This window comes from Platalea leucorodia, assembly GCF_965183815.1.
Source record: "Platalea leucorodia genome assembly, chromosome: 4".
NCBI lineage: Eukaryota > Metazoa > Chordata > Aves > Pelecaniformes > Threskiornithidae > Platalea > Platalea leucorodia.
Genome location: NC_138826.1, coordinates 56,388,049 through 56,400,135, shown reverse-complemented (window position 1 = coordinate 56,400,135; position 12,087 = coordinate 56,388,049). Strand labels below are relative to the sequence as shown.

At 34.6% G+C, this 12,087-nt stretch overlaps 1 protein-coding gene across 1 annotated transcript in view; it reads right to left on the bottom strand.

Moving 5' to 3' along the window:
* PLCZ1 (phospholipase C zeta 1) overlaps positions 1–12,087 on the bottom strand; it is a gene marked incomplete at both ends in the record, with an annotated part of 56,228 nt that overhangs the window by 41,277 nt on the left and 2,864 nt on the right. The window contains 2 exons of the mRNA XM_082310189.1: positions 175–376; positions 10,957–11,191. Coding sequence (XP_082166315.1) covers positions 175–376; positions 10,957–11,191 — 437 coding nt within the window. The remainder of the gene's footprint in view (positions 1–174; positions 377–10,956; positions 11,192–12,087) is intronic.

Below are 12,087 nucleotides of genomic sequence, written 5' to 3'. Positions count from 1 at the left end.
GATTTGGCAAATGTATTGAAAAGTGTATACACAAAATAAAATACCACTCTCACATTTTCTACTTGTATCTGTGATGGTTTTGTTCCTTATTGCCAAGCAGCATTATATGTGACTTAGTATTAATTTAAAAAAGCCAAAGAATGTTTAAAATATTAAAAAACAGTATCTAAATACCTGGTATATCCCCATAAATGACTGGGTCCTATTAGTTGGTCAGATATCAAGTAGGTGTTGTGAGAAGATGAAATAAAATAGTCACATAATGGGTGGTTCATATCTTGGTAGATGGTCCTGTGATCTTTTTTAAATATTGAACAGTCTTCGGAGCTCATGTACCTTATAAATCCTTCAAATGACATCTGCCTTCTTTTCCTCACTAAACAAAAAAGAAAGCAAAAAATTTCTGGTGTGAAGCTAAACTGATGCTTATATCTGTGTATTTCCATAATTTTTAATAGCCATTTCCGAACATTGCTAAAGGTTATACAGCATAACACTTTCCTGCAATTTTAAAATTCATAACAAACAATATAAACACAAACATCAGATGTGTGCAATTCTGGAGATGAATTGCTGTGGTTCAAAATTATGAGACATTTTTATTCTTCTATGGACACCAGTAAGAAGAGTTTGCAGTAGTCCTAATTAAATACAAAGGAAAATATTTGTTGTTGTTCAGTTATGGAAAGTAATATGCCAGTCAAGGCATATTTCTCTGTAGAAAGGACACGAATTGTTCTCCAAAATGTCAATCGGAGACTGTCAAAATAATCTTGCAGAAACTACAGTTCCTAGCACCAAATATCTTCCTCAGTGGTGGAAAATTCCAAATAAATAGTGATTAAATAATGTTTAAATTAGAAGTATTTGAAATAAAAATAACATCTCAACAAAATAAATCACTGCCCACAAAGATGAATTGCAAATCAAGCTTATTATATTGCTTCATCTATAACAAAAGGTGCTAATTGCCTCGATACCAGTGATAGTCATCCTATTCGGTTTGTTTTTAACTGATTTAATGACAAACAGAACCATTATACTGCCAACTGCTGCTCCAATGTCATGCTTCAAATGTAATAATTTTGCACATGACATAATCTCAGAAGTCAGCTTTGCTTCAAAACATAACCTAGTTTGAATTAGTCAGGGATTTCGCCCAGTTCTGGCTGCAAAATAACCTTACTTTTGTCATCATAGTTGGCTAGTGATAATTAAGCAGTAAGTAATCCAAGATTACTTTCTGTTAATGATAACTTAAAGAAGTCAATGTACAAAAACTTTTGGCAAAAAAGAAAAAAAAAAACAAGCCTAAAACAATTATCTGACCTGTTAATTCACAATACAGCTATAAGAATCACGATTTATAGGTTAGAGTTGCAATCATCAGTCTTCAGTATGTGTACAGACTGAAAGTTTTATATCTAAATAAGGATTTATTAAAATCATTCTAATGACAGTAACACAAAGAAAATAATTCTTTCTAATTTATACAGTTTTTTGAACTAGAAAACTTCACAATGTTTTAAAATACTAAACAGAAATGGAAAATAAGGATGAAGACCCTCCAGAGATCATACATACATACATACACTGTTGTCCTTAACCATCCAAATGTTACTCCTAACAAAAGGCTGTTGAAGTTATTAAAGATTTCCGTTGATGAAGAATCCACAGATATCCTAGTAGTCCCGTTTCAGCAACAGGTAACCTTATTGTTAGAAAGTTTTCCGTAATGTTTACCCTTAAAATTCTTTGCTGTCCAAAATATTTGTTCTCTTTTGTACTATTCCTCTCCTTTTCTTTCACAGTCTTGTACACATATGAAGACTGCTATTACACTTCCCCTCATTCTACTGCTTTCCAGAAGAAACAAGTTCAATTCACTGCATCTTTCTGTTTAGGTTAGGTTTTCTTAGACTTCTGATAATTTTCATTGTTTTTCTACAACTCTTTCCATCTGGTGAACTTCCTTCTTTATATTTGATGCCCTAAGTGGAACGTAGTGCTTCTCCTTATTGAACTCCCTCCTTCTTTTCTATATCATCAATTTGCCAAGGTCACTTTGACTTCTAATCTTGTTCCCTTTTATACTTGAAGTTCTGGCATTAAATCTAAATTTAATAAAATTAATTTTGATTCCATCATCCAGCTTATCAATGACATAATTAAAATCTGGATGCCAACACAATGCTCAGTGAAACTGTAGACTGATGTACTCTTTCTTTTTGACTCTAAGTCATTGATGACTAACTTCTCAGAGTAATTTTCTAATGAGTTGCTTATATACCATGTAGTTATTTTGCCTTCTTCCTCAACTTGTTTTTTAGAATGCAAGACAGTGCTAAAAAGTATGATTTTTCTTCTATCCACCAGTGCTATTACTCTCTCATAGAAGAAAACTGGATTTTATTTCTTCATAGAACTCTTACTCATCCTTGCTATCTTACAGGTGATTACATATTCATTATTTGTTCCAGTTTTTTCTGGTGAATGACTGGTGTCTAGTTACTGGGATGTTCCCTTTCTAAAATAGATATTACATTTGATCTTCCCCAGGCTTTCAATTCATCATCCATTCTCCATGTGTTTTCAAAGGTAACCTGTATTAGCCAAGCTTCTTACAGTCAATTTTCTAGGAACTTATGGATTTATCAACCTGTTTCATTGATCTGATTAAGTCATTTAAGCACGTTCTACCCTGGTTTGTTCCGTATTTTTGACTGCCATCTAACTCTGGTCTAATATTAGCCACCTGATTGTACTTAGGTAGTGGATCAAGAATTTCCTTGGTCTTTCTTTTAACTAACATATTTGCAGAATGACTTATTGCTACCCTGACGACTCTTGACAGTTGTATCATATTTAGTATCTTGATTTTTTTGATTTATCCATATGCACATGTTACATTGTTTTATACTTGTAGCAACATGATTAAGTTTCTACTTTCTGGGTCTTTAAAAAATGTTCTGAATTTTTTTACATGTTGCTCAAAACAGAATACATTCATCCTGTACGCTTTATCTATAATGAATTACATGAATTGTAGACCTAATTCCTTCAAAGAGAAGGCTTTTCATTAATAGTATCTGGTTTTCATTTCTGATTAATTTATTTTTCATGCCCTATATATTTCTCTGTGTAATTACAAGTTGGGCCAGTAACTTTTTATTACAGTTTATTACAGGCCCTTGCATTACATTGGCTTATAAGTTTTTTTCTCGGGGATCTGTGGTTGCTGTCCTTGTAGTTGCACACAACTGAAGTCACCATCATGTTTCTGGAGAACTACCAAAACTCCAAGCAAGTCTGTAAAATTATAAGACATATCTGTAAGCAGGAAGAGATTGCCTTTGCACTAACAGCTCTGGCAGCATATGCAGTTCTGTGAACTGAGATATGCAAAAGAGCATCACGTGAACATAAATGGCATACCATCTGCTAAAATAAATTTTCAGAGACCTGATGTTTGGTAGAAGATATTATAGTTTTTAGACTTTAAGATAAAGGTAGGGTTACATTTTTATTATTGCTACTATTCGCTCACCCTTCTCTTACCAGTGGAGGAAACCTATTGGGTTTCTTTAGAACTCTCTCCTATCTTTGTCTGATGAAGATACCAAAACTAGTTAGAAATGGAAGAGGGTGTTTTTTAAGTTCTGAGGAATAGCACAGTCATACTATTTTCTGACCATTTACAGACATTTTCTGCTTCTACATTAAAAGAAATGGGAATTCATGTCCATAACTATTCCACAGTGAAAAGGTACTTTCATCATCAAGACCTCACATTTCTTCCCTAGAGGAACCTCAGTCTCTTTCTCCATTAGTATTCTTTAGCAATAGTTAGTGTGCACATACGCCCATTTGGTGTAGAAAGAAAAAGAGAAAGCAAGAAAAGATTTCTGTCTTCTTGTAGCTTCTTCCTGTTTACAAAGTTCAATGCTTTTTTCTTGCCCTCCTCTTTTGGATACAATTTATTAATAATATTCTTTTTTTCCAAACATAATTAGAAAAAAAATGTTTTTCCCCATTCCTCCAATTAAGGTAAATTCCAGCTCTGCCATATATACAAATACTGCCATATCAGTGAGTAATTATGGATATAACCAGAGTATTTGAAAGACTTGGATTACATTTTATGCCTATGCTTTTTAGAGTTTATTACATTCTGTTTTGTTATTTATCTTGGAACTTATTTGAAAGTATTTTTCTTTGTTTATGGAAAGAAAAAATTAAAGCTTTCACAAGATGCTTGCTGCCCTGAAGGGACTGAGGCCTGTGGAGGATCCACGCTGAAGCAGATGATCAAGTAAGAAGGAAGCAGGAGCAAAGAAGTGTGAGAAAGGTGGAGTGGCAGAAAGAAATCACTGTGCCTGGACTACAGCCTCCTGCAATGCCTGTTTCCTCACTGAAGGGACTGAGTACAACCTGCGGCAATGACAAGGCAGGAGGAGAGGTGTCTGGACTGAAGTGGAGACTAGGAAGTGGGGAGGAGAGGAGCCTGAACGGATGTTGAGCCTGGGAAATGGGGAGAAAGGTGTTTTCCCTGTGTTTAAAAGTTTGTGTTCTTTGTTTCCTAATAGCCAAATTAGTAATTAAATGTTTATGTTAATTGGCCAACAGAGATATTGAAATGGGTACAAATATGTATGCTGGGAATTTTAGGGGTGAACTCATGAGAAATACTTGCAATCAATCAGAGACAAAGGTGTTTGCTATATTGGAAGAAGGAAGCTTTCAATAATTGTTAAAAGTATCAAATAGTAACAGCCTCAAGGCAGAAACACTATCAGATGGGATTGCATACTATGAAATTTGGCTACATAATGTCAGGCTAAAATATTTATATTCTAAGTGAACAATAAAGACAGAAATATTTCCCTGTCTAAAGTAAAATACAGTTATTCCTTTTCTACTCTGAGTTTACATTCTAGGGAGTCTATTTTCCACCAGACACACACTTGTAACTAATACTGGTGCATACAGGAATAAAGTAGCTGTCTGACCTGCAGTTTAGTTTTCTAAGGGCTTGTATCTCATAAGTGATTGTCTTCTTCTGGTGAAAGCTTTTCCTAAAACTGGGTATTTACACGCTCTTTCACACATCTGAATTTTTCTGTCTCATAAATCCAGCTTCAGCCATTGTCTTAGTTGAGATTTTTAAGTCATCTTTCTTGTTTCACATGATTTTTTTATGAAATCTGTAGGAATTTGACTGAGGTCACTAGTCTGTTAAACTTGGTTTACATTGGCCAATGGGATCTAAATTTCTCTCCTGCAAATGCATGTGCTCCCTCTTGCTTTCTCTCTCACACACACATGCACACACACAAAAGTTTAAAAGAACACATATCCTAGGAATTAATTGATGAATTTTTTTTTGATTCACAAATAGATTCTGGATTACTCAAATTCTTTATCTGACAGATGCACCAACCTTATATTGTTATTTACAAAGTAAGTAAGTTTTTCAAAACAGGATTCTATTTTTGACCTGTTTTTGTACTGCCTAGCAGGAAGATACAGGAGCAGAGTCGTTGAATGGCACTACACTGTAAATAATAGTGGGATGTACATTCTTATCCTCACTGTGCCTCTAATCCTATCCATGCAAATACTGAATAATGAACAATAATTTTTTTTAAAAAGAGATATATACCAAGCTTAAAAAATAAAGTGCATTTGGTTGGCATAAAATGTTTTCTTTAATCTCATTTAATGACTCAAGACTTCTATTTGAAATTAATAATAAAATTGAGAGATAATCAAATGTTTGTGTAGAACAAAACTGACATTTGGATATTAGTGGGACAAAACTGTCAGGTATGAATCACATATTCACCACTTTTACAATCAATTCCATAAAATGGTTCCTTCAGCCAAAAATGCAAGCTTTAGTACACACACACACAAAATCTGTTACTGCAGCATTTTGCCATTAGAAATTTAAATTGTACAATAAAAATGGAAGAGTAATGTATTCCATACCGCTCCTGAACTAACTACAGCTCCCTCAGAGAGTTAATTCAGAGTTATCTGTCTCAATAGCATTGAGGTGTCTTTCTGTACACAAAAGTTAGGGATGCACTAAATGTTATAGATGGACTTATCAACATTGTATATAAAATCTAGTCATTGTTTTCATCTTAATCTTGACATACTAGTGCTATCAGGTTTATCAGATAATGGTTGTTACTATTAGCAAACCAGTCAATCAAGTGTCAAATTCTGCCCTTTTCCCTTTCTGCAATACACAGGACAAGGATGGCAGATGAGTCCAACAGATCATCCTGATGAAGAATATTCTATACCAAATTCAGAATGACAGTTACACAAAATGGTCTATCATCAGAACACCATATGAATCAACTATCATGTCAATCATATCTGGAACTTTCCAATAAATATGTTTGAGTGGGAGTATTAGTTCACTCAAAGGAGCATGAACAATACAGCTATTATTTCATTCAGTAAGATTATTTCCAATTACAAGACAAACAATTTTATCACAGATGAAGAAACAAAAAAGAATTTGGCTCAGCATCTGAAATTTAAACCAGACATTAAATTAAAAATATAGAAGCTTCAGTTGATATTTACAAATGTGTTTTCTAACTGACTAAAGATTCTTCATTGTTTAACCGCTTTATAGCTATTAACTTTTCCCCAAAAATAGATAACTCAAAAAAAAGGAACCTTTTAAACTGGTAACTTATTATATAACTAATTAGGAAACACATTTGTTCTCAGAAAAAGTAGAATATATTCAATAAAATATGTTCTAATTTAAAAGGCAAACTCAGAAAGCAAAGGCATAAGGAATCAAAGGTTTTTTAGCTATTATTGAACAGTGAGTGACTCTTAATGAAATACCAAATGTCTTCTGTTTCTCGTTGAAAGCGATCCAGTTTCTTCTTTCCACCACAGTGGGAATGATCAACATAGATATTCCAGGGTTATTATCCCAAAAGGAAGATTTTCTCCTTCTTGGGTTTATTTTTCTTAACCAGTTATCAATTCCATCCATTATCAAGGACGGGGAACCAAAGGAAACTAACAAAGTTAAACATCCAAGATTCATCTTCCACTGAACAAAGTAACAGCTTGTAATAAAATTCAGTTAGCTCTGATTTCCTTTTATTAGCTTAGTTGCAAATTTCGCCTCAAGTTATATCCAGTGAAACACAGTGGAAATGTAACACCCCAACTTGAAGCAGCCTTCAATAGCTGAAGGATGTGCATATTACAGCTTTAACAACCCTCCACTCATCTCAGAGTTCTCATGGTTCAGAAAGGGTGATCCGGCACCTATAAGATCTTTCTTACACAGTGCTTCTTCTGCAAGGGGACATATAAGTCTTCAGGTTTGAGGGGGAGGGAGTGTGCATTATCACTAAATGACTCAAGTGAGAGAAGACAGTATAATGAGCAGACAAGCAAAATGGCAGATAAGAATCCTAAGAAAAATAAAGTTAAAAATGGTTTGTAATGACGAACAGAGAGTTGAAGAACACAATACATTGAAGGACAAGGGAAAAAGATACATAAATGACAGAGAAGAGAGCAGATAAAGGAGAGCACCATGAAAAGAAAGAAATTAAAACACAGAAACAAACAAAAAAAAATATAAAAAATAAGACAAGGCTTTTAAAGTAATAAATGTGTGAGGTTTTTGCGTAATGGTTTCAGAATATTATTTTGGTGACTTTAAACACTCATCAAAATATAACTGGACCTTTTCCTTAAAAAAACAGTGGCAACCACACACAGACCTTTCCATGGTAGCTAAACAAATAAGAAATTACGAGTTCTACAGGTATGCCTGACTCAATAGGAAGAAGAACTCATTGGGTAGAAAAATATTTTGTCTGCAAAATATTACTGACATCTGGAAGAACGCAGCTTGAGCTCCAGATACCAGGCTGAATTACCAGTGCTAGCTGCTTAGATAGCTTCCTTCTACTGCAACAAGAAAAATGTCATGGATTCACCGAGACAGAGTAAAAGTGAAATAGCATAAAAAGGAAACTATAAAACTGCAAGTCAAAGTTTGGGCAGGCTGGAAGGGAGGAATATAGAAACACTACTCAGGCATGATGAAATGGTGTTCAGAAAGCCAAAGCTCAACCAGAATTGAAATTGGCAAGGGACATCAGTGGCAACATGGAGCACTTTTACTGCTTCATTGGCTATGTTTTTAAAACGGAGTAAGTGGGCCTGCTGTTTGAATAGGGCAGGTGGTTTAGTGACAGCAAACACAGATAATGCTAAAGTACTCAGTGCTGTCTTTTTATCAGTCTTCATCAACAAGGTGTACGCTTTGTGCCTGCAGACAGGGTCCAAGGAGAAAAGAAACTACCAGCAGACAGGAGTTAAGATAAAATAGATTACTGGAGAGAATTCAACACATAAAAGGCCATGGGACCAATAAGGTGCATTTGAGAGTGTTAAGACTGTTGGCTGATATCACTGCAAAGCCATTCTCTATCATCTTTGAAAGGCCATAGAGATCAGGGGAGACCCCCATGACTGGAGAAGAACAAATGTTGCACTCATTTTTGAAAAGGGCAAGGACTTTGTGCGCTTGCAGCCCAGAAAGCCAACCGTATCCTGAGCTGCATAAAACAAAGTGTGGCCAGCAGGTCGAGGGAGGGGATTCTGCCTCTCTACTCTGCTATGGTGAGACCCCACCCGGAGTACTGCATCCAATGCTCAAGTCCTCAGTACAGGAAAGACATGGACCTGTTGAGGCAGGTCCAGAGGAGGGCCACAACAATTATCAGAGGGATGGAACACTTCTCCTATGAGGAAAGGCTGAGAGAGTTGGGGTTGTTCAGCCTGGAGAAGAGAAGGCTCTGGGCAGAACTTATTGCAGCCTTTCAGTACTTAAAGGGGACTTATAAGAAAGATGGGGACAAACTTTTTAGCAGGGCCTGTAGTGACAGGACAAGGGGTAATGGTTTTAAAATAAGAAGGTAGATTTGGACTAGATATAAGGAAGAAATTTTTTACGATGAGTGTGGTGAAACACTGGAACAGGTTGCCCAGAGAGGTGGTAGATGCCCCATTCCTGGAAACAGTCAAGGTCAGGTTGGACGGGTCTCTGAGCAACCTGATCTAGTTAAAGATGCCCCTGCTCATTGGAGGGGGGTTGGACTAGATGACCTTTAAAGGTCCCTTCCGACCCAAACTATTCTATGATTCTATGATTCTGTGATTCTATGATCCAATTCAGGGAACTGCAGGTTGGCCAGGCTCACTTTCATCCCTGGGAAAATCACGGTGCAAGAACTCTTGGAAGACATCTCTGGGCACATGAAGGAGGCTGTGGATCTCTGTCCCCAGGGGTTTTCAAGTTTTGACTGAAAAAAAAAGCCCTGAGAAACCTCTTCTGAATTCAGGGTTAACCTTGCTTTGAGCAGAAGGCTGGAGTAGCTGCCCTCTTGAGGTCCCTTTCCATCTGAACAGTTCCATGATTCTGTGATAGTAGAAGTCTATGTTTAAAGTCCTACTCTTAGAAGCTGATCAGAGAACATAATGGAAATGGCATTTCAGGTTGGGAGAGAATAAATAATTAATTATAGCCTTAACCCCAATAACATGGATAATGACACCAGTAGACACATGATGGGACAGATTAATAACTAGACTCCATGCCTGCTGAAGATGCTCAGGATCCACTACATTTGCAGGACTGCTTCAATGCATCCCTGATATCATTACCAATCATATCCAACTGAGGGCAAACCAGAGTTTGCCTTAACTGTTTAAAGTTTCAGTCTTTCTCAGTAAAGAAAAAGAGATGTAACCTTCTCAGTAGATACATCCTTAGAAGTTGTTTTCTTCTGTGAAATCTCTGTTATTAGATTACTTCTACGTTTAAACTTTCTGTCATATGACACTTAAATATAGACATAGCAAGTGCAAAAGGTATGATTCATGGAGAGCATTCTATTAAAACAAATTGTAGGTTTAAATAGTACAAAATGGAAGTGCTATACCAAACTCTAGTAGCATGTATTCTTTCCATTTGTAAGACAAACTTTAAGCAAAAAGCTCTACTATATCAACAATGCTGTAACAATTAACATGACCCACCGAGTAGGATTAGAACAACCTTTGTTGTAAAATATGCTTTGAAATGCAATGGGTTTAACTAAACTTCTTTTCTCTTTATTGTGATTGTGGATCACAGTAGTGAGGAGTTAAACCAAACTAAATTACATAACATTAAATTCTGACATTTTCTACTCTTCAAAAATGCTGTCCTCAGTCTTCAGATTTTAATACTGAAAATATATTAAAAAAAAAAAAATCATCCATCATTACTGATTTAATTATCATTGATTTCCTCTAAGAAATATCCTGTGCTGAAAAGACCAGTTGTTAACAAAACATAATTTCTGGTTTTGTATCTTTGTAATCCAATATCTATATTCCTCTGATTAATTAAGCAAAATAATTTTTGAACACTTAGCTAAGCAAAAAAAATCAGTCTGGCTTCCTAATAATTCACATATTTCAGTGGGCATTAAAAAGATTTAGTGCAGCTTATATTAGCTCATCCACTGTACAAAAATCGTATTTTGTTTGAAGCAATCTACATGTAGGTTTTGGACCAGTCTGTTGCAACAAGGAGTAAGAATGATGGATCTGGTAAGTAATGTAATATGATATCACTGAGCAATATGCTGTGTAAATTTATTGTGCTTTATTAATAGTTTCTTGTATTATTACATTCACAGTGTTTAAAGATCCGAATTTTAAAAAATCAACATTTTGTACAAGTGCTTACAAAAGATATTATACAACATATATAATTATAATCGCTTACATTAGTTTTCTTTAAAATGTTCAATTTGCATAGTCAGATGAGTATTCAAAAATATAAACAGTCACTGAGAGAAGCACAAGAAATAAGAGCTAGAAATCAAACACTTAAACTATGCATACCTTCTTCAATGGGTTCGTACTTCAAAATAATTTCTAAGGCAGTCATTTCACAAGCTTCAGTTTCATATTGTTCTGTTCTGAGAAATTCAATGAGCTCGGTGTCAGCTAGAATTTTGCAGTTTGGAGAGTAAGTACGGAAAAGTTCATGAAATTCAGCTCTGTGTACAATAGTTCGATAAATTGCCCTGAAGTCTTCTATGTTAATTGTATGTACCTTCCGTTTGTCAACTGTTTTCTGAAAAAAAAAAATCAAAACAGTCAATACAAAGATATGCAATGATACAAAGATAGACACAAAACACTCTATTATAACAGATCATAAGAGCGAGAACGACAGAGAAAACCTCAGACAACAGTGACTGCAATGTATTATCAAATTACATTTTTCTTCTTCTATATGTAACTTTTAGATTTGACTTTCTGTGTTAAAAATATTTTATACAGATTAAAATGTATCATATGACATAATTAGCATCTAAGTAATTACAATAAATTTCTATATAACACATATCCAATATTAAAACACATTCTATAAAACCTCTAAAATGTTATGCAGTAAAATAAATCTGCAGCATAAACATTATCAAGTGGGAAATACATTTAATATAATACCTCTCCAACAGTGATTTAAACCATGTTGTAAATACCGTAAGTTAAATCTACATACAACATACAGCAAAGAGTAATCTAAAAAATGAAATAAGGATGACCAAATCCAAGACTTTCAATATATCAAATAAGAAACACTATTAAAGTTTGGAGACAAGATACTTTATAATAACCTATGACATCGTGTTCTATTCTTAACAAGCCAGAATGTTTAACTCAGATTAATTATTCACACTTTCAGAATTCTTAAACTGTAAGCTTGTTTTCATAGAGCTTACAAAATGTTAACACATTAATTAAATTTCAGTGTTTCAGTATAAAAGCCACTAGAAAAATCAGAAGGGCAAAAGAATTTGAGTAGAATAACACTTTTTTTACCATTTCTGTCATTTACATTTTTCTCAGGCTTAACAATTTTATTTATCCTTTAAAAGTTTCTACACGAAATATGTAATTGTGCTTATGAAATATAGATGATTCTAACAGTTTAGCTTGTATTATTCTTAAAAGTTACCAAATTAA